This window comes from Triturus cristatus, chromosome 8 (genome assembly GCF_964204655.1).
Source record: "Triturus cristatus chromosome 8, aTriCri1.1, whole genome shotgun sequence".
Classification (NCBI taxonomy): domain Eukaryota; kingdom Metazoa; phylum Chordata; class Amphibia; order Caudata; family Salamandridae; genus Triturus; species Triturus cristatus.
This window is the reverse complement of record NC_140591.1, coordinates 865,802,060-865,827,889: the sequence shown is the minus strand read 5'-3', so window position 1 is coordinate 865,827,889 and position 25,830 is coordinate 865,802,060. Positions and strand designations below refer to the sequence as shown.

At 42.6% G+C, this 25,830-nt stretch overlaps 1 protein-coding gene across 6 annotated transcripts in view; it reads left to right on the top strand.

Annotated features, from left to right (window-relative positions):
- The window catches only part of TXNL4B (thioredoxin like 4B), an 88,095-nt gene extending 64,349 nt beyond the window's left edge, over positions 1-23,746 (top strand). For all 6 annotated transcript variants that reach the window (XM_085622395.1, XM_085622396.1, XM_085622392.1 and 3 more), the window contains one exon: positions 21,639-23,746. In XM_085622395.1, coding sequence (XP_085478521.1) covers positions 21,639-21,804 — 166 coding nt within the window. In that variant the 3' untranslated portion in view covers positions 21,805-23,746. The remainder of the gene's footprint in view (positions 1-21,638) is intronic.
- Positions 23,747-25,830: the final 2,084 nt, after the last annotated feature.

The following is a 25,830-nucleotide window of genomic DNA, read 5'->3' as shown; positions in this document are numbered from 1 at the left end:
CTTGCTTTCTCAACACCCTCAGCCTCCTGCACCGCGGAGGTCTCAGTATCATCATTTTCACTATTAGGGTCACTCGGATGGTCCCAACTAAAAACAAGCATTTGCAATGCAATAGGTCTCGCATTTGCGAGAGTTTAACCTATTGGCATTGTAAATGTGATGCCTTTTATCGGGCGAAAACATAGTGTTAGCGAAGAGGAGAATGCGAGGGCTGGTCTTTTGCCAGCTGGACAAGATACCCGCCTGACTTCTGAATAAATTAAATTTTAATCACGTCCACTGCATACATATTATGGGAAAGAAAAAAGATCCACTAGCTTTTCCTCAGAGGTGAGTTAATGGAGCTGAACAAAACACACAATTGTCAAAATAGCATAAATTGTATTTGGACTGAGGCTGTCTCCAACATTACCTTTCCACTGTAAATCCGGACGCCTACTGAAACATGGAACTTTAGCTGCAATTAGAAGATCACAATGCAGCACATTCAAAAATATGGACAAGAGTTTTAACATATGTACATCAAAGAGCGCTTCGAGATCTCATCAGGGGTAGTAGGCACTATATACACCCTACAATTTAATGCATGCGCGTATTATTCCATGTTGCTCTTGGTTTCAGTAATTTAATTTTAGCATGCCATTCAATAAAAAAATAGTACTTAATTATATGTAAATATGTAACACTAATAATGCAATAAAAACGTAATTGTTGACTACAGTAGTGTGTTTAGAAGAACCACCATGGGCTTAGGTGGAGAAAGATGAGATGAACAGAGCCTGAGAGAGAGAGAGGAAAGAACAGTGGAAAAAGGATGAAAGGCATCACAGAGAGAGAGAAGAAGTGACTGAAAGAGAGTAGAACAGTACTTGAGGGAAAGGAAAACAAGTGTGAGCTATTGGCATTGTAAATGGTAATGGCTTTTATTAAAAAAAAATTAACATAAATATTATGGTATCACTATGGGGACTGTATATGCCAAGGGGAACATGTGTTTTCAATTATCTCGCCCGTTTCTGGGCACGATAATTGAAACCACATTGCCTTTGGTGCGCGTAATAGGCCATGGCCGGAGCAATGCATCCGCCTTTGGCCTATTGCGTGCCATCTTTGAGAAAAACACGCACTCAAAGACCAATCGCGGATGCCAAAAGGAAAAGCACACGCACGAGCGTGTGCGATTCCATGCTCAGTTTCCAAACCCCCTACAAAAGGGCTCTCGCCTGCGCAAGCAGGGTTGCGCCCTGCGATGCAGGGCGCGAGCCCTAAAGAAGTTTCTCCATTCTTCAGCTATTGGGCGCTTATGCAGGCCCCTTAGCTCTTCTCTATTCAGGGCTCTGCCCTCAGCTCCTGCCCATCTAGATACCTCCTGGGTCCATGTGCCAATCTGTGGTCCCATGGCTGATTTCCATGATATCGCATTTCGCCTCCTGGCCTGAGCCAGGGACAAATCAATGAAACGGCTCCCTACCGTGCGTTTAGGCGGTCTAGAATACAGACCAAGGAGGCAGGCCTCCACTGACTGGTCTAACGTACGTTTTAGCGTACCATTGATTTTAGTCATCACTGCTTCCCAAAATTGTTGTATGAGCGCGCAGCTCCATGTCATGTGAAGAAAATCCGCGTCTAGGTGATTACACCTTGGACATCCTCTAGGTTCCCCTCCAAATGCAGCCTGTATGCAGTGAGGTGTCATGCGTCATGTGGACGTAATTGAACTGTAGATATTTAAGGCGGGTGTTTCGGGAGATCTTCTTAGGTGATTCTAGTACACGTCGACATTCTACGTCAGTGTCCTATTGAGGGATCTCGCCCACTTCCCCCTTAGGTTTAGCATCGATGACCAGGACGCTTCTAAAAAAGATTAAACAACCACTTTTTTAATGCCCGGCTGTGCCCAGCATTATTAAAGAGTGGAGAACCGTGTGTGTGTTCGGCTCCTCTCTCCCTGCGCCCCACAGCCTCTCAAAAGTCCGCACCAACACCTCATACATGAGAAACTGGCCAGCAGGGACTCCGTATCCCTCCACCAATTCGGCATAGAGGAGTAAGCATTTGTCTTGGAAACAATCCCCCGTTGTGTAAATCCCTGCCTCTGTCCAAAGTGCCAGTTGTTCTGTGACAGTGACGGTGAGTATCGCGAAATAGCTGGTAGCCTTACCATGCACCTTCTCCAGCACTGTGAAGCTGTAGCCTGTAGTGTCGATGTATAGGGCACCTTGTGGCTGGAGTCGTCAGCTTTGCCAGTAATAAACATGGGCGCTGTCCTGGTTCCTATAGGTATGTTCCTTCCTGGTTCACCCCCTCTAACCATTGCCCCACCCATTGCAACTATGCTGTCAGTTGATAGAGTTACAAATCTGGTACTCCCAGCCCTCCCTATCTCATGGGGCGCTGTGCCACTCTTCGTCTCCTGTCCACCCAATGAGGTCTCGTACTAGTGCATCTAGTGGCCTAAACCACCCTGCAGGCAAAATCACCAGTAAGTTGGCGAAGAACTACAGTAGGCGGGGCAGCATGACCATCTTGGTCAGCGAGGTTCTAGCCATCAATGGTAACTGAAGCGAGCTCCAGAAGGCCACGCTAGAGCACAGTGAGCGTACTGCCCTGCCCTGCCCTGATTACCCTTTTGCATGTCCTCCAACAAATAGAAGATCTAAATGCTCGAGTATCGAAAGGAACTGGGAGTCCAGTTACACTCAACACGGAGATCCTCCGGTCTGGGGTAGGGTTCTGCTACCGGAAACAGATGTGTCTTATGATGGTTAACCCTAAGGCCCGACAGGTAGCCAAATCTCTCCAATAGTTCAAAGGCAGTTCTTGCCCCTTCTACAGCCTCTCCCAGATAGATCAGCAGGTCGTCGGCATAGAAAGAGATTACATACATTCTGCCATTCAATGATATTCCCAGGCCCTCACCTCCTTTCATTATTAGACTCAATGACTAAAATTGTGGGTTGCATAATATTAGCAAGACTTAAGGACTGGGCACTAGACAATAACGTCCTTTCCGACCTTCAATATAGCTTCCGTGAAGCAGTGGGCACTGTTGAACAGAGCCTAAATTTAGCCCTATTGGTGGGAAAGTATGTACGTGTAAAAAATGGAAGTTTGTTTTTAGCTTTTGTAGACCTTACCGCCGCTTTTGACTCTGTCAAACACGCCAAACTCTGGGAGATTTTAGAAAAGATAGGCGTTGAACAACAAATTATTTATTTCTTAAGACACTTTTATTGTAATGCACAGACGAGAGTTCATTTTGACATTAAGGGTGGGTGTACAACTCCAATTCCAATACGTAGGGGAGTCAGGCAAGGATGTGTCCTTGTTGCGTTTTGGGTGAGGGGAAAAAGATCCACATCCCTTACTCATCATATAATAAGCATATGTTGTCTTCTGTTTATTCTGGCCCAGAGACAGGGGGAGAAACCCCTATCCCCCTAAAATGAAGTAGGATGAGTTTTGGTGTGTCCGGGCAAGATTCTGGATTTTTTATGATTGATATAAATATCCAATTGATGCAAGTATATCAAGCGATGCCGGTGAGAAAGTTGTGCTTCTTCAGGGCGGGAGGTCAGGTAAAGGGTTTTCCCTTCGCCACCGGCATTAGCCAAGACAATAGAATCTTCGGGTTGACAAACCCTCACAACCAATCTGATATCCCATTACCTGACCTCCCGCCCTGAAGAAGCCCTAGGCCTGATGGCCGTTTAGAGGGCGAAACACGTGTTGGCTGTGCCATCCCTGTTCTTTTCTGACAAACAAATAAAAGCACATCTTTCTCACCGGCATCGCTTGATATACTTGCATCAATTGGATATTTATATCAATCATAAAAAATCCAGAATCTTGCCCGGACACACCAAAACTCAAGGATGTGTCCTTGCCCCATTCCTTTTTAATTTGTATATAAATGACTTAGAGGAAGCACTGGTTAAGAAACAGGTAGACTACCCCAAGATAAATGGTCATTCTATTCCCGCCCTTTTATATGCTGACGATGCGATTTTACTGTCACGAACTCAAGTAGGTCTACCAAAGGTCTTAAATGGTTTTAATGAGTATATGAATGATCTAGGACTTACGGTGAATACTTCTAAGACATGTCATGAGATGTGATAGGGGCAGTAAAAAAATGTCGGGAGATGTTCATAGCTGATCAAAAAAATTGAGGCAACAAAACATTTTTCATCTTGGAATACCATTCCTCCAAGATGACTTATGGGCTCAGGCAGTTAGATCTAAAAAAATTAAGTTTTATCAGAACTATTTCGGCACTTGCCCAGTTTTCAAAAAAGTTAGGGAGAAGACCCCCCAGTAGAGGTTTTATAGAGCTACCAGGCAAAAAGTATTCCAACTCTAACCTATGGTTCAGGGGTGTGGGGCATTGCAAATACCCAGTCATTACAGTCTGTGGAAAATAATTTTCTGAAATATATATTGTCAGTACCTAGAACAACATCTTCCTATGTGTGCCATGCTGAACTGGGTTTAACATACTTGTCTGATCTTATTAAACTGGAGCCGGTTCTTTTATGGCACAGAGTATGGACAAAAGAAGAGACAAAGTTAAATAGGGTTATTTTAAAAGGATATTTGAAAGATGGAAAAAGCCTTAACGATACCCTGGGTCAACTATGTTCGTACATTTTTACAGAACCTGGGCCATTTGGAGTATTTTACCGATCCCGATTCCATGCAAGTGGTACGTAGGAAAGATTTAAAAAAGGAAGGTCTTGCGATGTTGGAAATGTCACGGCTGACGACCGAAATACTAAAGCCCACAGTACTGGAAAATCAAATGATTTTAAGTGTTTTTTAAATTCAGCGATATCTAGTGATAGTACCAGAAGGATACGACAGATTCCTATTAACAAGATTAAGGTTTCGAATGGTCCACAAACGTATTAGTTTTCCCGATATGAATGACTGGAGCTGAACCATGATACCCTGTCCTTGTGATAATTGCTCAAGTCAACCCATGTTATTTTCTTTTGTGGATTCTATACTCTTATTAGGAAAGTCTGGATTCTCCCAATGCGGAAATCTATGGGGATAAGAAAATGCCGACCAGCGTATATTGCATTACTAACCATGGATAATGCTAATATGATTTGGAAAATTGCGATGTTTTTAAAAAAACGGTCAGTTATAGGAAGAGCATAATGTTCTGAGGAATTTTTACGTTTATCGTTTTTATAGTCAACAAAATGTTGTGAATTTTCATCTGATGAAATCAAGTGCGATATTTTGATCATAGCTACTGCCATAATTTTATATGAATTAATTTGAATAGTCGATACCCAATTTGAAACCTTTTTAATAAGATTATAATGTGTATAAATTGCTTTTATGATTGCATTACTTTACAATTGAATAAAGCTGAATTTGAATTTGATATTCCCAGGCGCTCACCTCCTTTGCGCCAGAGCTCAACCAGCGGTTCTACTGCCAGCGCAAACAAGAGCAGGGACAGAGGGCAGCCCTGTCGGGTACCGCCCGATATTGTGTACTCAGGCGAGATGGTACTGCCAGTCTTAAACCTTGCCGTTTGTGTAGTATATAGCAGTTGGACCCACTTCAACCAGCCCATCCCCAGCCCTATTTTCCGCATGACTTCAGTTAGGTACTCCCAGCTTACTTTGTCTAACACTTTCTCTAAGTCTACTGAGAGAAACGCAGCATGTGTCAGATTCTTGGCCTCTGAAAGGTAGAGCTCTGAGAACAGTCCTTGTAAATTATACGAAGTATTGCGGGAGGGGACAAACCCATTTTGGTCGGGATGAACCAAATATTTCATGTTAATATTTTGCTCTGCAGTTTAAAGTCGGTATTGAGCATGGATAAGTCCCTCACCCCTGCCTTTTGGCACTCAGTCTTGGGGAGCGGTATCACCATTGCAGACCGTGTGGAGGATGGTAGGCGTCCCAGCTGAAGGGCCTCGTTATACATAGTTACCAGGCGAGGGGCCAGTTTATCTCTGTACTTTGCATAAAACTCAGCGGGTAGGCCATCTGAGCCCGGTGTTTTACCCCCTGCCATCAAGGCAATGGCACCCCTGACCTCCTGTAATGTAAACGGTCCCCCATGCTCCTGCACGGTCTTGTCATCCACCACCTTAAGAGCCAAAGAGGGCAGAAAGGCGGCTACCTCCACCTGTAAGGCTCACCGCGGTGCGGTGTATAACTGTTCGTAGTATCCATGAAAGGCGCCATTTATCTTATCTGGGTCATACTCAGTCCTGTCCCCAGGGATGTCTTTACGGGTTATCGGAGAGCCCTGTGACTCGGGTCTAACGAGCCATGCCAGTAACCGCACAGCCTTCCCTACCTCACTTTGCACTCTGTCCATGTGTGTTCTATAATCATGCGATCATAGCCTCTCTAACACCTCGTCGTATTGTTTCCGTTTAGTAATTAATTGTTCACGTGCCTACGTCCCTGGGCCCTGCATATTATCCAGTACTCGTATTTCTCCCTCTATCTCCATGAGCTCCCTGGGTAGATCCCTTTGAATCCCAGTCTGCCCCATGCAGTGCCCCTTCACTACTACTTTAAAGGCCTCCCACTCTATAAGTGTTGTAGAGGCAGTATCTGTATTTTCTGTAAAGTATGCGGCGTCTATAGTGGATCGTAATGATTCCACAACGGGCTCATTTTCCAATGACATGGGGTTGAGTCTCCGTGTGGGTATTGGGGGTCTACGCCTTTGCTGGCGGTAGGACATAACAATGGGCTGTGGTCCAGGAATGTACGGCCTAAATATTCTGTGTGTTGGGTGAGAGTGCCAAAAACTTGAAAGCACCAGAATGCATCTATTCTTGTATGGAGGTGGTGCAAGTGCGAATAGAAGGAATATTCCCTGTCTCCGCTATGTTGTAGCTGCCATATATCTTGTAAGTCCCCAAGGTGCCATCCGCTCCCGCATTCCTGCCGCTGTCCTATGTGCTTGTGCTCCTACCAGGGAGGGTTGCGACCGGTCCAACTGCACATCTGCCACACAATTAAAATCACCCCCCACCACCATCTGTCCCACTGCTATACTCGCTATATGCGCCGAGAGGGAAGACAGGTATGCCAATTGTTCATGATTGGGGGCATAACAGCAACATAGCGTAACCTCCTGGCCTAGTAATTGACCGGCAACTAACACATACCTTCCTTCTTTATCAATTAATGTGCGTGTTGCTTCAAAGGAGACCCCTGGCCGTACCCATATCAACACCCCTCGGGTATACGCCGAATACTCAATGGCAGAGATTTGCCCCCTCCATCATCTCCTCGACTTCCCCACCTCTCCCTGAGCCAAATGCGTCTCTTGCCAGAGTGCGATTTGCACTCCTCTGCGTTTCAAATAATTCTAAATATTATAGCATTTAGACATAGAACCCATTCCCCTTATGTTCCACTTGAGTAGTTTCACGTCTTGTTGTGCAATCGCCATTCTGTATAATTCCAGACTCCACCCAGGAATTTCCACTCCCACCATGACAACAGGATTCAAGAATGAAACCGCCCGCATGTAACAGAAACTTAGCAATGTAATCTTAAATATCCCCAACCTACAACAACTCCCCGGCCCCAGGGCATCCTGGTAACGGCCATCTGCCCAAACTTCAAGTGTACTGAAATACAAAGCAATAACGGCCTAAACCAACAACAGTGAAGGCCTCCAGGGGGGGTCACGGCTCCACAAGCTTGTTTGCTCCATTGTGAGCGGTAAAGGAATAGAGCAAAGTTTGGCCTACTGCAGGGCCTCCTGCACCGGCCCGATCCTACAACATCCCAGGCAAGCCAGCCTTTGTTATATAATGTAATCTGCAGTATGTGGGGTCACCACCGGGAGCTCCAGGCCATTCTTGTCGGAGGAGTCCGATTCCGAACCCCCAGTTCCCTTCGTGGATTTAGATCCTTCTTAGTGGGAGCCACTTTTCTGGGCGATCTCCACCAGCGCTTGCAACGCTGATTCTCTCTCCCGCTCAGTCTGCAAAGAGCTTGATTCCTTCGCCCCAATACGCTCCGATCGCCTCTGGGAGCGCCTCGTGGGCCCCCGGTCCCTTGCTGTTCGTTTGGGTTTCAGTGTTGGCCCCGGTTTTTCGGTGCGATAAGCCTCAATCCAGTCCCAGGCCATTTGGGGGTCCTCACAAATGTGGGTCCTGCCATCTAACACAATGCAGAGCTTGGCCGGAAACATCAATTTTCCCAGTGAAACTTTCTATTTTTTACTCACTTGATTGAAAATGCTTCCCTAACGATACCGTACTTCGAATGAGAGGTTAATAAATCTCTCTCATTGTCGTATATTTTCCAAATGTGTTAATATCCGGGACAGGAAAATTGATACACAGCACATGGTCTTGGTCGCTTCAAAATAGAGGGTTATGGATAGATTATTATTGCCTTTACTGAAATTGTTTTATCCTCGTATTGTCTTCTCCACATTTTTAAAAAAATAACTTTTTTCTCAACTATATTGGAATTTTTTGTTTTTTATTATCCAATATATAGGTTGAATTTATTGTTCCATCCTGCCCCAGAGTCTGAGGGGGAGTTGTGCATGTGTAAATACGAAAAACTATTATTCTTTCCTAAAGGAATAAAGGTTACCCCTGACTTGAATGTAGCATTGAATGTGAAAAAGCCATTACCAGGTACTGCGTTTCAGTTTTGTCAGAATAATGTATTTTCTTCACATCTACTAGAACATATGAAACAGATGACCGGTTTCTGAAGCAATCTAGAAGAGTACATGTGTAAACCAGTTACCAAAATTGTACTACATTTTCAAAGTTCTTCCTTAGGGGGAAATGCCTTAAAGTATTTTTTTTTTTTGTGGCCTCCATGCAACACCAGCCGACGAATCTGATGTCACCACAAAGTATTTTCTACCGTTTTGAACTTCTGTGTTTGTATTATACTCCGCATGGATTGTTTCTGCATTTAAATCTGCTAATGTTTCACAGTGGTTTATTTGATGTAAACAAAAAACAGTTTCATATTATTTTATTTATTGCAAACTACTTCCTCAAAAATTCTTGGAGTATCTCCCTCCCACCGCTTAAGTTAATAGCAGTTCTATTTAGAATTTAATGTAACCACTCATTAATTTAACATCAGGAATATATTGATACTTTTTCCTAAAGACCATTGATTCGCTCAGTGGTTAAAGCCAAAATGTAACATTTATCAATCCAATCTTTAAGGAAGAGTCTTCCTTCCTCTGTGCTTCTATACATGGTCTTGGCCATTATCGGATGCATTCCTCCTAATATAGCACTTTAATTGTCCATTAAGCTTCAGTTCTCCTTAATGATTTTTAATTTATAATTCAGAGTTATCACCAGAGTGAAACAAAAATATCTCCACAAATTTTCAAAAGCACTACGCATTTAAATTATTGTGCAGTGTGGTCAAATCTTCCTTTCTTCAAGTTCCTATCTTATTGTCCAGTCTCTTTAAAAATTGCATCTTACCTCCCAAGTAAGTGGGTTATCCAGCAACAAACGTATTCAAAATACTGTAGCAAACTTTGAAAAGGCTTCCTAAGCCTAACAGTCTCTGTTGCAGTTTAATAGGTATGTATCGGATATGAACAAATGTATGTACTTGGGTTGGCATGTGCTGAAAAGGGAAGCATAGGTTAGCGGGATGCCAGTATAGGAGAACCAACAGTAAAAGAAGCATATCCTGAAAGGCAGTACAAAAGTCAGCATGAGAAAGAAAAAATTATTTGATTTGGCAAAGATAGTTGAAGAAGGCAGCCCTCCATAAAGCAGAAATACAAAATGTAAAATTAGGATTTTAATTGAGAATGAAACCGAATTATCACAATAGACCAAACGTGGAGAAATGCCTACAATTGAAAACAGCTGCAAACCAGTTATCAATTACACCAAAAGTAAAAACTGAAAAGTGAAAGATAAAAATCACGTTTTAGCAGGATTATGTTTCAAGAAGTGAAAATACTCAATCCCTCGATTCCAACAAGGTACAGGCTCTAGTGATCTTAATCCACCTCAGATAAAATCCAAACATACAGCTCAGTGTCTTTAACATAACCACAACAACGACATAAACTTATTTGAGTGTATGGTTGGGCTGCTCTCTCCAGTGCTTTAGTAGTCTTTCTGTTGTGCCTGGTAAGAAATCTGGATTTCCCATTACAGAGGAGTGAGTCGAAGGGTATAAAGTGACAGATTTCGATCAGAGTGCCACCTGCCAATAGAAGAGTGTGGTCGTGGTGGAACAACACAGGATTGGCAATCTGTAAGATCTTAGTAGGAGCCACAGGAGGTGCTTCAACAGACCTTTGCACGACGACTGCTTCAACTGCACCCAGGGATTTGTAGTAAAAGATACCTGTTCTAAGGCCATGGCAATCTGGGCAGCCAGAATATACCTGTGAACATAAGGGGCACAGGTATCCATACAGCACCTATCTGGAAATTCGTGGTGGTTTGTTGTTCCAGATGATTGTGGAAATCATCTTCTGTATGGTTTGGATAACATCTTGGGGAAATCTGATTGATAACACTCTAACAGCATAAATCAAGCACAACATAAAGTTAATTTTCACACAGTTAATTCTACCAATTCAAGAAATTTCTAAGCGGCACTATAGGTAGAGATCTTCATACAGAACATCCAGCTAGGGTGGGATATTACATTCATATAGGCAGTGAGGGACAGAAGCGAGTGGCACGCCCAGGTATTTGATGATGTAAGGGGCCCAGTCAAGCCCACTGCATAACATGATAGTTTTTGGTGTCGTCTCTCACTTGTCCCTATCCTATGCTTTCTCTTTTTATAGTTAATTTTAAATCACACCACTAACTGAACGTCCAGAAACTCCCTCTTCAAAGCATGCAAGGAGTCACCGAGGTCGGTCAGAAAATAGAGAAAAGTGTCATGTGCAATGAGGACCGCTGATATTGGGATTAGATCTGACACTTTGAAGGAGAGGTTCCATGCTTAAAGCAAATAAAGATAGTGACAGGGGACATTGCTGTTGCGTTTCGCTGGATATCAGTATGGGGTCCAAAAGAAGTCATCTGGTTTTTTATTGAGCTGGATGGTTTCACAAAATTGTGTACCATAAAACTATGTATTCATGGCTCTAAATTTGTCTTGGCATGGATTATTTGAGGTATTCCCCGTTCACCCTGTCAAATGGCTCCTCTGCATCTAGTGAGGGAAGCTGCATCTGAGCCTGTTCTTATGAAGCTTTTTCAATAAAGGTGGTGGCTAGACGTGTCTCCAGGTTATATGACCCTGATAAATCAATTCTGGGAAGGTGAAATTATTGTAGGCCATAGATCTATAATGTGATTTTGCAACTATTTTTGTAAAATCACTGTTAACGAGCGCCTTTGGCTAACAGGAGCCACATAAGCCCTGAGGTTTATTGGGCTTAAGTACTAATGTAAGAGTGAACTTATTAATGGATTCAATAGCAGGGGGGTTTGTGTCTGAATCAAGTCTTTAATATTAGGGCACTTGATCACCTTGGGTTTCGTTGTTGACATAAGGTTGTTCTCAGCCAGAGAGGGAACTGGCACAAGCAGGACTTTTTGCTGATTAGTAGGAATTTACATACAGACTATTGTATAATAGTACGAGATAAAACAAAAGAGAAAAAGAGGCACTTTAGCAGTCAAGGCTTGTCCACTAGGATGTCCGCAGGTGGTAGAAGTTGTTATGACAGACAGTGTGGCCCCAAATGTATACCTGTTCGCTGCGGCTTTTTTAAGTCCAGGGGGTTCAGAGGTAGTGATACGGTATAAAGAAATAAAGGGCTTCGGAGGGTAGAGGCAACCATGTGTTTCAGGTTAGTAGCGTGCTTTTTGAGCCAAATCCATATTTGGCAAATGTGTCATATGTAAGGTTCCTTAGTCTCTTACAGTTTAGCGCCGATATTTTACATATTATTTTTTCCACTGTAACACTTTACTATTATTCATGCCCTTTTATGCAATATATGCATTGGATTATCTCCACCTATTCTATTTCGAAACAGCACACAGTAGTCATCTCTTTGAATCCAGGATACGCAGTTTATCATTCCAGCATAGCTCTCAGTCTTCACTCAGCAATCGCTGATTGTCGAGTTCTGCTTCCCACTTGGTATTGGACAACCAAGTACGTTCGGTAGTCACATTATATTTGCCATTCTTTAGCATTATATCCTGCTTCACAGAAGGCACGCAATTACGACTATTTTTTTTAGAGAGTATTCATACTCCAAATCCCACATGTGTATGTATATGTTAGGTGACGTGCAGTCCTATTTCTATCTCCATAGAAGCCAGTACGTAACGGTTAAACGCGACCGGTACACTTCCGGATTTTGAACCATTCTTTTTGAGTCAGAGATCCTTTGCTCATGCTTTAACTCCGCAGAAGGTAATATGCGTGTAGTGGGCTGGCCTCAGATGTTCAGGTAATGAAGTAGACGTAGCCGAGATGATTTTATGTAGTTTATTAAATCCATAAGTAGAAGTAACAGCAAGCTAGAACAAGCCCAGAACAGGCCCCACCAGGAGCAGCCTCCTAGCTGCTCAGCCCATCTTCCCAACTGTCTCACACACAAACACCGGCATCCAAGCATTCCACTCACACTAACATTCTACGCGGAACACTCACACTGGCTGAGCAGCTAGGTACAGAATGAAAGGGAACAAGTTAACATGACCTGAGGATACTACACATCCTCTCCCTTTACACTGAAAATTAATAAGACCTAAACTAAACCCAAACTAAAATGAAAACAAATAAATACAGAAATGTACAAAAGATATAAAGAGTCCATAAACCCAGGGATGCATGAAGAAATACATCACGAGAGGGAAAACGGACACACTAAGGAGGAAGGAAAGAAGAAAGCATAGATCAACACACTAACACCATCCTCCTCCTTTAATACTGAACAAAGAAAAATTTAAGAAGTGAAATAAGAGCTCACATAAAACAAGTGAATATGATACCCAGACTAGAATACTATGGGTAGAACGACACCCAAGGAAGTACTTTTCACGTGAGAAGACTGTGGCGAAAACCCAATACGCCACCCCTCATGTGAGGGACACTATGGGACTTAAACCCAAGTGAAATAAACATTGTTTGGGAGTGACACCCAAATGTACAGAATAAGTCACATGGGACTAAAACCCACGGACTTGTGCAGCATGTAAAACAGAAATGCAGCACAGTGTGGCATCAAAAGATGGCTACCCACACACACAACAGGGATTAATACCCAACACAAACGTAACAAAGGTGGGACTCACACCCCCTTTAACTAAAAAAATTACTGTGAACGTGGGGTGATGGGACTAAAAACCCACTCCCATACCTAAGCAGGGATAAAAATACCATTAAAGGAAATGGGACTAAAACCCACTCCTATCCTTTAGGCAGGGATAACATATGTGAAATAGGGGTCATGGGACTAAAAACCCACTCCCATCCCTTAGGCAGGGATACAAAATTTTGAACATGGAGACATGGGACTAAAAACCAACTCCCATCCCTAGGAAGGGATATTATATCTGAAACAAGGGGACATGGGACTGAGAACCCACTCCCATCCCAAGACAGGGATACAATATCTGAAACAAGAAAATGCGTAAATAAGAGACATGGGACTAGTACCCACTCCCATGCCAACAAAACATGTACGTGTGAAAAGCAAATTAACAAAGATGGCATGCAGCAATAGCAAGATATTGTAAATGCATAGACTACTTTTTCCTGTAAAATAAAACATTTTAGCATTAAAATCAGTAGACATGCACCAAAAATGACAATGAAGAGCATGTCATTACGATGATAATAAAGTCAAAGCATTACAATTAACAAAATAGTACTTTGTACGAGCTCCACGAAACATGCGACAGGACGAACATTGCTGGTAAATCGAACCCACACACAGGTCTCTAATTTAAAAGATGAATTCCAACTTGGGACACTAGATGGCAATGTAACCTTGTGCAGAGGATTAAAATAATGAAACACAGTTCATGTTGAAAGTCATCGTCGCTCCAATAAGCCTTTTAAAAATATTCCTGTTACTCTTTCGTTATGTCCAAATGTAAAATTGCCACAAAACACTCCAACTTCGACACCGGAAGGCAGACAACGGAAGGAACAAGCTGCCACTCACCAACAGTGACCGACACATCATCCACTGTCCTCTGTAAGTAGATCCGTACAATAATAGTGAACAACCAACGCATCAAATGTTGTGGCGGTAGTCCGTTAGACATACTGTGTGTAGCAATAGAAGCCAGTATGTTGCTGTAGAAGCCCTGAGGGAAAGGAAGCAGTGAACGCACTACGTTGAAAAACGTGGTTGGCAGAGGCACAGAGCAAGGCAGGATACTTCAGAGCACCTCGAGTTCAATGTGCTCCGGCGGCGCCAAACATAGCATGGAGGCACGTACTTTACGGTGTGCCGGATGGCTGCAGGCACGCTCCTGCTGCGAGGCGTCTGACTGCCAAGCAGGGAAAACGTCATAAATGGTTCCACAGGTGCTGGTTGCGAAGAGGTGAGAAGCGCGCGCTTACTTTCAAGTTTTGAAACACAGAGTGGCAGTTTTTACCGGCTTCCCTGTAGGGAAGACCACTGACACGAATTAAAAACTGAATATTACTCACTCCGATGGCCTCCTCATGCGGAAGGGAAGGAGATGAAACCAAATCCAAATCGCTTTCAGCTGGCACACGTGGAAAAGCCATACACCAAAGTAACACGACTAATAAAGTAAACTGTCACTAGTCGAGCAAAACAAGTCCTGTGCTGACACTGCTTTCAAAAACCCACACAAAGATGAGCAAAAGGTTAGATGACAGTCATAAAGATTGAACTTTCACTTGAACAGCATGCTGTTAAAAATACACGCAGGTACAGAGTACCTTGCTTCCCAAGGCAGTATATGTTGGTTGTTGCTTATTAGGCATTATTTGAGATGTAAGTCCTTCTGCGTTACGTAAGCAGCATTGATGAAGAATTACCAGATGCTGTAGACGCAGAGATGACAACACAGCACGCCTGGGCAGGGCTGTCCGGAGTAGTGGACACTGGTGGGGCTGCGAGACGTGCTTGACTGGTTTCCTGCTAGACTGGTTTCTCTTTTTTTTTTTACTTGAGTTTCTTGATACTTGTTTCTTCTTTTTGTTAGTAAGTGTAGTAGGTCCTTTCCTGCACGTAGTCTTGCTGTACTCCACATCCTTAGTTGGCATCCAACTACCTTTAACGTGAGAAAAGCTCCAGATCGTCGCCATAAATGTAGTGGGCTGGCCCCAGATGTTCAGGTAATGAAGTAGATGTAGCCGAGATGATTTTATGTAGTTTATTAAATCCATAAGTAGAAGTAACAGCAAGCTAGAACAAGCCCAGAACAGGCCCCACCAGGAGCAGCCTCCTAGCTGCTCAGCCCATCTTCCCAACTGTCTCATACACACACCGGCATCCAAACATTCCACTCACACTAACATTCTACGCGGAACACTCACACTGGCTGAGCAGCTAGGTACAGAATGAAAGGGAACAAGTTAACATGACCTGAGGATACTACAATGCGTCCCCGGACGCCTTTATTCTTTTCAAGCATTAATGCGAATTCTGAACTTTGGTCTTACGTGAAGTCCGTTTTTGAATGTCGTTTAGATTTCCTTCATCACGTATTCAGCGGAATACTGTTCATTCGAGTTTACAGCCTTGTCCTAATTCACGAGTGTAGCATCTACGTCTTCGGTGAGTTTGCGAACACCAGTACATTATGTTTTTTGTCTTGAAAAATTGCGATTCTTATGCGTAAGCAAGTTTAGTAACCATGTTGGTAGAGCCCTGGCTAGCGCTCATGTTTATAGGTTAGGCAACATTGAACATCTTGGTTTTAAGCTTGTGTAAGGTATAAACTTGTTTACACAATTATCCACTTTGCAGGATTCCTACTTCTGTGATTCTTCCGGCAGTTTTATGATACATGGTATAGAAATATTTCACAGGTATGAACAACACACATTAACTTTGATAATCACCTCGCACTGTGCAGTTATGATTACTACCACCAACCAGTTTGCAAGCATTATCTCTGGTGTCACTTTATATTCGCTTATATGACTGGCACGTGGGTTACATTAAAATACGGAGCCACTAGACAAATCCACACTAACCACCACTCCACTTTCTCTCTCCTCTTCTTTTTTCGTGGACATGGGACTCTCCTTTAACATTCATTTTTTAACTTTTTCTATTGAAGCATATTGGACTGTATGTAACACATACATTCTAAATTCCTTTGTTCACAGAATATTTCCCCTGAGGAAGGGACCTGTGAGTCCCGAAATGCATTGGGCCTCGTGACAGCTATGCATCGCTCTAAATGGGAATTGTAACGCAAAAGACAAATTGTTTCGAAAAATATATATTGTACAGAGTATGTTTTTTCTGATGTAAGAAATCAAGGATTCACTCTGTTAATGCAACTTTTGGTGTTGAATTGTTGCAAAGAAGGATGCAAATGTATAGAAATGTACTATGATTTATGATTTATCGATTAATAACTTCTCAAAGAGAAAATGTTTGTCTAGTTTGTTTTTGTATTAAGAAAATAAGTGTGTTTATCACTGAACAGGTTGTTCTATTGGAACAGTGCACACTATAATCAGGGTTTCGCCCTGTTAGGTTTTGAGTTTCATTAATGTGTGATGTCGACACACTATAATAGTGTAGCACCCTTTGATTACAATTTACACCTACTTTAACTTTGAATAGCCAAGAGTGCACCTCCTTCCCCTTACACAGATCATATGTAAGGATCTGCCATCCCTGGGGCCAGTTTCTCAAAGGTCTGCCTCTTTCCTGTGTGGCGCTCCCTCAAGGTAATTCAGCAACATGAGACTGGGTCTTCTGTGTGGTCGCAAGCTAATTTACATCGGTCTTAGTTGGGGTGGAGGTACGTCAGTGGCCCTGGTCTATCAACCTGTGCATTATCTACCTGTGGGGTCCCTACGCTTTGGTAGTGTGGTCCCGAGTGTCCTTCACTCTCACCTTTGACCTCTCCACTGCTCTCTCCAGTGCAGCAGCCAAATCCTGGAAGGAACAACACGGCTAAAACGTAATAAAGGCATTGCGGTGGAGGAAGCCAGACTCTTTAGTGCTTGTTTAGCAGATTATTATCCCTGAAACTCATTGGATTCAAGCACAGTACCTCTAGGTGGTGCGTACTCCTTGCAGATTCTGTAGTGGCGAGCTGTGGGTTTGGAACTCAATCCTACGCTGGTCTTCTCCTAGAGGTGGGCTCAGGTCCTATAGGAAGAAAAGCAAAAGTGATGGAGAAACGTACCGGTTGGCAACAAGACCCTCCCATCAAGGAGGCTGCAGACAATGGGTGGATATTGGTACCTGATGCAGGTCAGGGCAAGGCAGTGTCAGTGCGTTGGGGGTGGTCCAGCAGTCATCCTAACGTGAAGCATTGTGGGAGGACTGGGTGCATTGCTGGTCTTTGCAGAAAGTTGTTTTAAAGCAGCGTGGCCAGTATTGCCGTGTTACCCTTCACCTGCCCTATTAATGCCACAGTTTCTGTGTTATAACTGGGTCGGATTCCACATCATTGAAACTAGAGGAGGTAACCAGCGTCCGCTCAGCATGCACACGTTCAAATAGGTCCTCTGTGTATTCACACTCTGACTCTAATCTAATTTAAACAACTGTTGTATTCATATTTTCCTTCCTGCAGAGGCCAAGAACTTACTTTATTTGTCCTGACCGACAGTAAATGAAGGAGCAATAGTGTCGCACTTTTTCACCACCACTATAACTAAGTCAAGTGGTGAATCATTTTTAAGAGACCAGCTTATGATTATTGGTATATACTTCGTTTTTGAGTGAGAAATAGCTCTACAGGAGGCTCAAGCAGACTGAAATCCGAGGAAATGCTGGTCTTATACAACTCCCTTGATTTAAGGTTACAAATAACACAGAGGGTGTTGTCATCAGGAAGAAATGTATAAATCTATGATCTACTAAAGCAGGAGGGGATAGAGGGAATTCAGTTAGATTGATAATATCTCCCAGTGGACTATCTCCTGATGGGAAAAAAAAGAGGTATATGAAGTTGAAATACTTATGATAGAAGTCTGAGCAGCTTGAGAGGGGCTGACCCGTTGAGGAGTCTATTGTCTCCTATGGGAATGTCTTGACCTTGTGATGACTACCAATGATAATGATGTTCCTGAGTACTGCTAACTCTTATAGGAGGAGTGACTGGTCTTCTTAGTAGAATTGTTCTTATTGGAGTAAATCTCACTAGAGATAATTCTGGTGGCCGTGAGCGAAGATACCCCATTGGAGGTGATATGCTTGAGATACCACTGGATGAAGAGGGGAACTCGGTGGAGTAGAATGTGGAGGAGGAGAACTCCATGGAGAAGAAAGAGAGAGTGCTTTACAACTGGAGTGACCTTTATACTCCACAAATATGCTCTTATATCCTCAGTCCAAAATCGTTCGCAAATGTCTGGCTTTGAGTTTTGTTTAACCCTCATGCTGGTAGATGCAGTGTTTTGCTTGACCTTGAATTCTTCAATGTCAGTGTTGTGTTTCAACTTTGAGGGTCATGGTCTCTTCAAAGTTGGGTGCCCCCTCAACGGCAAAATAAATAGCTCTTGACAGTGGCTGGTAGTAGTTATACTTGTCTTCAGTGTCCTAGATCTCTGAGCGTAGACTGGGATCTGTGCTTTTCATGGTGTTTTAATCTCTTGACTCTCCCCAAACCCCCCGGCTTTTTGGACGTCCTCCGAGACAGAAATGTGCAACCTAAATTAGAAGGAGCCCCTTCTCCATGGTCTTCTTGTCTTCCGGAGGCCTGTCCCACTTACACTTAGGTCATCCTGCTTGACATTCAGTCTAATTGCTCTCTGTTCTTCATAGTGTGTTGTGAAATCTTTTGGCAATATTCACTTTTCCCTTGAAGATGTGAGCCATGAAGATGGACAGTGCAGAGAAGATTGGGATGCTTTTCTGCAATAGATGGGGTGGCACTTGGCAAGAAGTGATGTGAATTTTGGGGTAAAAAAATCAAACTGAAGGTGTCATATGAATTCAAATCCTAAGTTTTGGAAAGATTTTTATTTTTATTTGAAAAAAGCTAGGAAAGGCTGAATGTGGTGCTCCAAAATCCTGTTCATAGGAAGCAGAAAAGAACTGAGGCAATAGCCACTGACTGCATGATTGAATACTGGTGGTATGTGTTTCATTCAGAACATTGGTTCTTAAACTGTGGTCCAAGGACCCCTGGTGGTCCCAGAGGCCTAATCAGGCATCCGCAGCTGTTTTACAAAAAAATAAATATTACAATGAATAAAATATATACAAATACATTTATATTTAGTTGTGAATTAAACAAAGTATTTCAATATTTGAGCATTTGGTTGGTGTATGCTTGTTTTTTGTATTTTTGTGAATTGAGGTTAAAATCATAGAAATTGCTTAGGCTGCTGTCCCCCGCATTTCAATAACGACTTTGTAGGAGTCTCCAGATTCGACTACTGATGCAGTGATGAGTTCACAGATGTAAAAAAGTTAAGAATCACTGCTTTAGGAAGTAAAGATAGCTTTTAGTCTTTAAAGGCTTCAGCCTATTTTGGTACAGTGATCTGTTTTTCTTGCCACTTGCTTTACTTTAGTGGCTTGCTAGAATACGCTTTTATTTCAGCAACATAAACACTGTTTTGCCAATATACCCTACATCTAGGCTATGAAAAATTATATTTTCGTTTTTAAACTGTTCTTGTCTGGAGAACATTTTTATGGATAAATGCCCTGGGATGGCGCATATGACCACTGCTGTTCAAAATGCTAACTGGATGTCTAGAGAATTTAGGATTATGCTGCCAATGTGTGGTACCAGGTGATAGCCCACCAAGATCATGTATCCCCTACGCATTGTGGCACTTACATTGGCTACCTATTGCTATTAACTCATTGGTTGTCAGAATTCGATTGGCATGCGCCATTAGAACATTGAGATCGATGTTGATGGGTCTTCAGTCACTCTTATTTGCATGAGTACTCTAGCATGTTTAGGATATTACTAACTGAGTTTCCTTTATACACCACAGCATGCCACTAACTTGTCTACTTTAGAATACTGAGCTCTTCCAAGAATTTCACACATTTATGTAGTTCACATTTTATATCGGACTGCTCTATCATTATTGGGTGTCTGTTTGCTGTACAAATAAAAACCAAACATGAAGATGATAGCTCTTTTCACACAGAACAATAAAAACATGTATGTACAAGAACACTTAAGAGTTTAGTGACAAGCCAGTGACCATATGGTGAGAAAGCGAAAGGGCAAACAAGTTGAAGTTGTGGCAGGATCAGATAGCAATTGAGTTTCTGTGTCAAAGAGGAGTGACCGAACTGGCAAGAGCATTTGTAGTTGTAGTAGGGTAGATCAGTACATGGATGAAATCAGGAAGCATAGAAGAAAGAGGAAAAAAGAGAAAGCAGAGAGAGGGCAATCAACAGACGTTTGTGGAGGTTGAAACAAAGGTTTCTGGAGAGGCTATAGACAAGAGAAAAAGGAAAAGTGGGAATAATTAGTGCTAGAAGGGATGAGACTCAGAAAATAAGGGAGGGGACAGGATGGGGTAACTATGATGGTGGGTTTAAGATGAGATGAAATAATCAGACAGTAGAAAGAAGATAGAGCAGTTCAAACAAGAAGTGAAGTTGAAGGTCAATTAGAAAGATGTCGTCTTTCATTCCAATATAGATATCACTTCAACATTTTTTGTCTGCATTTCCCCTCTGTTACAGATTAAATTATCCCCATTATGATTAGTTCTAAATATAGCATCCTATTTTTCATTTTTCCAGTCATTACGAGAGGAAAAACCAGAAGGTCTTGATCCATCTTATCGAACATAATTGTTTATGCTATGTTCAGCTTAGAAAAAATATTCAAATAGCTGAATGTTTACAAGGTCGTGTTTCTGCTACAATAAATTAGTCAAAGGAACTTTTAAAAACAGTTGGCCAATCTGTCAATCCCTCTTCTTGGTACTTCCATCACCTACTCACCTGATAAGCATCCAAAGTTAAGACATTTGTTTTTACATGTCGCCATGCTCTGTCCAAAATACAAAAAGTTGTGATATAGGTTCCAACGTCCTATCTGTTTTTTTATTGTACGCTTTTTGATGGGGGGGTTTAAAATAAGAACGAGTATGTTTATGAAAATTTGTATGTTATCTTTAATGACCTGTCTTTTATGATTTTATTTGTAAAATCGAATAAAGAAAGAATTGAATTGAATTGACATTTGTTTTCTCTTGAGACCACACGTTTCATGAACCAATTCGTAAAACAAAAATCCAGCTAGTTAGAAAATGAAGATCTAGGATGTTCCAGCTTATAAAGATTTTTCCTGGTTTATAAGGCGATTTCCTGCTCCTGCCTTAAAGTTGGAATGATACAGACTATGTTGATGACCCTCTTCCAGTGTGTTAAATGTTTTCGGTTGCCATCGTGCAAAAGTCTAAGACAAAATAATCATAACATACTGTCTATGTCTGAAAATTCAATCTATATTCTAATTGCTATCCATTTTTCCCTTATACTCGCAGGTCTCCAGATCACACAAAGTTTGTGGGGAGTTTCAAAACCAAGCAAGATTTTATAGACCTCATCGAGGTCATTTATCGTGGAGCAATGCGTGGGAAACTGATTGTGCAAAGTCCTATTGATCACAGGAATGTTCCCAAATATGATCTTCTTTATCAAGGAATTTAGAAGGATTTGCCAAGAACAGACTTTTATACCACAATTTCAGCTTCTGTTTGTTTGATCTATTGTGCCTTTCAAACTGAAGACTGCACGTTTGACTTTTTTTTGTCCAAGAGGAACAGATGAATTTTCTTTTGCTTAGTTCCACGAGTCCTCTGTAAAACGTTATGTGAAATAAACAAGTCAACCCAATTACACTAAACCGTAACAACTGTAATATAAACAGCACTGGACAGTTAATACATTGCTTGTCAAAATAACTAGTTGTGTACTCAAATTCTTAATTAAATTATACGTTTGGGCTCCACATAATCCTCTTCTGCAGTCCAGATAAACATTGCCTTTCCTGTAAGCAAAGTAATCCTGTGGATATGATAATATGGCAAAGCCAGTAGGTCTGACTTAAATGTGGTAAACACATTGGAGCAGAGACGTGCAAATGTATTTTGCATGCATTAGAACCTTCAAGGGAGACGTAGATGGTGTGCCATTGGTCGTTGTCACTTATCTCTGAAATGACTTGAAACTGCACACTTGTACCTGCTAACTTGAAAATTCATTTCACCATTTGAGGAGGGGGCGAAAGCTCGTGCCCCTCACCAAGCCCCCAACCCTCTTCCCAAAAAAACACAGTGGGCCATTGAGGCTGTCGCCGATGTCCTGGGGTGTTTTCACACCTCTTAATAGAAATCCGCTGTATACTCCCCCCGAAAACGAGCTGAAAATCCACGTTTTCCAGTGGTTTTCAGCTCGTTTTCGCTGCCACAGTGTGGCCATGTGAAGGGAGTTGGCAGGTGTGCCACTGGAGGCGTTTGCACACTTGATTTTTCCCAGGCTAAATCTGGTGCAAATTATCTAGGCAAAGAGCATAGGAGAAGATGTAGAAAAAGAATGAAAGCAGCCGGGTCAGAGGAGACTGCACCACCAGAATCAGTCACTAGCAATATGCAATATTTCCCACCTCAAACGTTCTGCTGCTTGTGGAACGTGAATATATACTTGAAAATGAATTGGATAAGAGGCAATATGATGACACAGGTAAATCAAGTACAATACAAAACAAATCACATGTCAATGTTTTGTATCTTCTGTCTTTTATTTTCCTTGTTATACTTCGTAAAAACAGCCAGCCAACGCGTTTCACCCAAACATGGGCTTCTTCAGGGCAAAAAAGTGTGAGTATAGGATATAGGATATGTCTTCTGGCAAGCAAGTCAACAAGCAATAGGACATCGATTCTGTCAAACTAAAGTATGATGAAAAGACGTTCAATGAGGCAAGAGTAATCAATCAATGTCTGTGTAAAGAATGATTGAATGTCGGTATTGGCCGCATCCAAACAGGTTATCCGGAGCCGTCTCCGTAAGCGGCGTCCGGACGCCGCTTGCCTCTCATCCAATTCATTTTCAAGCATAGGAGAAGAGCAAGCACAAGAATGTGGAAATCAGAAGGTGGAACTTTATTGTGCACCAGTTAACTGACCATGCACAGTTTTTGACAAGTGGCCAGTTTGTAACCCTTTCGGAATGAAGGACTGTGTGTTTTGCTCCTGATTAACACATTTTTCTCGTTCCAGAGTGGACGAGGACTTTCCTAAGAGAATAAGAACATCCATATTCAGCTTGTAACTTGTTGTAAACACACATTTTATGCGTGAAGTCACATAGAGTTGAGATTTACAGTCTGTGGTAACATGCAGAAATAGTTTCTTGAACTCCAGTAGTGCAGTACATAAACATTTTGGCCAGTCTTTGAGGGAAACGAAAACGCATGGGAAATAAAAAGCGGTGCAATAAATTATTTCAGTCGAGCCGAGTTTATCTTAATATGGATGAACACGGAAGCTGCAAATGAATCTAAATAGGAAAATGAAATACAAGCTTTTATACAAGAATTGTGGGCTTTGTATATCTATGACAAATTAAACTGTGTCTCAGATGCGAACAACCTTGGTGGATATGTATCATTTTTCTTTTAAATTTCGTAGGCCTGAAACGAGAAGTTCTACTCATGGGCCTTAAGAGTTGCTCAGTATCTAAAGGAAAATATAAACAGGTTTTCTGCTAACTTTGTTGTCAGTTGAATTCAATTACAAAATACATGAGAGATATTTTCAGGCCAGCCAGATTACTCTGTGTACCTCCCAAAGGTGAACATTTACAGCCTTGCCAAGTACCACGCATCAGGCGTTGGACTAATGCATTTTAGTGTGGTGATCCGTATCACCGCACTAAAATGCAAAGTCACGCATTTAGAGTACCTCCCTGACACCACCAGCGCGGAGGCAGACAGACCCAAGCAGTATGAGCACTCATAATTGAGCAAGCAGCGCCTACGTACCTCGCACTGCTCTGGCGTGTGTGACTGCACTAATTATGTTTTTACCATGAATACTAGGTCAGAAGTGTCGGTCACGCCAACCTGGGGGGTGGGGGATAATTTCAGATGCAGCATTCATTATCACAGCTCTGCTGCTGAGACAATAGTATCATGTGACTGTAACAGTAAGTGTGTCTCCCAGTCCATTTGCCGGCAAGTGAAGTCGACTGTGAGTGCAGTGCGACATGGCCTTGCCGCTGCCTACCGTGCTGTAGTAATATGGTGCCTCAACATGTGCAACAGCATGCATTGGCCGGTGAAGGCCACACAGCTGACACAGACTATCAGTCCTATAAAAGGTCACACAGCTGACACAGACTATCAGTCCTATATTGATTAATTAGCTGCTGAGAATCGCGCTGGCACCTCTCAGCCTAATTTATCTTCTTATAGTTTCTGATCCCGGCATGGTCCCTTGCCTGTTGCTTTCTGGCAAATGCGCCACCTCCATCTGTGACAGACCACGGCACGATACAGGTACAGACAGAAGACATTGAGCTGGGGTAGCGACTGGCCCTGGAGCTCACAGAAATGGACCACAATCAGTAAGTGCAACCCCACACCCTCATTTCTTTTTCTGTACCTCCAAAATAACTCATTTAGCCTCTTGGGGTAGGGAGAAGGTAGGTACAAAACTCATCTGTGTACAGCACCTGCTACAAACGTATGTTTGAGTCACTGCACTTTGTCTGAGATACATGTGTTGTATGTCTGGGCTAACTCAGACGTTCATCCTTCCAGGGTCTTTTTTTACATACTCATTTATTGGGCTGGAATTGAGGCGGGGAGCGTCTCTACTTTCTGCAGTCCTGATGTTTATCATATGAAGGATGAAGGCAAGACCTTCATACAGAATAATAATGAGACCTGCGACTTTAAGCGTTTAGAAATAGCATTAGTGCGGGGTCCTAGTATACAAAGTACGTTATTTCCATTATTACGAGGAGTTGGTCCTTGAAACTGTTCCATTACATACTTGTAATTAAAAGTGGCATTTCCTGGGTATTCTTTCATCCATACAATATACTGCCCAGCCCGCCTCCTGGCTTGAAATATTCGTCCTGTTCTACCCTTGCAAGGTTTTTCTTCCTTTTGTATCGTGTGCTGTAGCCACATGGCCCCCTAGGGGCATGCCGTGTTCTACAGAGGCGTCTCTGGCAGATCTTTGGAGAATCTCACAGATCCCATTACAATACTATACATGCAGATCGGCCCAGGCTAGCAGACACGCTGGCTGGCGGCAGCTTTGTGTTTCTCCTTTCGGGTTCCCAGGGCCTGTGTTCTTTCCCAAAGCTGTACCTTTCTAGCCCAAATTAGCACATCTCTGGCCACAGATAAGCCCCTTGTAAAAGGTACCAGGAGTACCAAGGGCACAGTGACCAGGGAAGGCTTCTTAGGGCTGCAGAACCTATTGTGCCACGCTTAGGGGCCCTGTACCTTAACACCCACACATTGCCATTGCAGGCTGCATGTTTTGGTGCAGAGAAAAGTGAAGAGTCGACATGGTACACATCCCTGAGTGCTGTGCCTGCAATCCACTGCCTATGGCATAGTTAAACCCCCATTTAGCAGGGTGCACTAGACCACAGGTGAGTGTACAGATGCATGAGCACTGCACCCCTACAGTGCCTAAATCCATTCTTAAACATTATA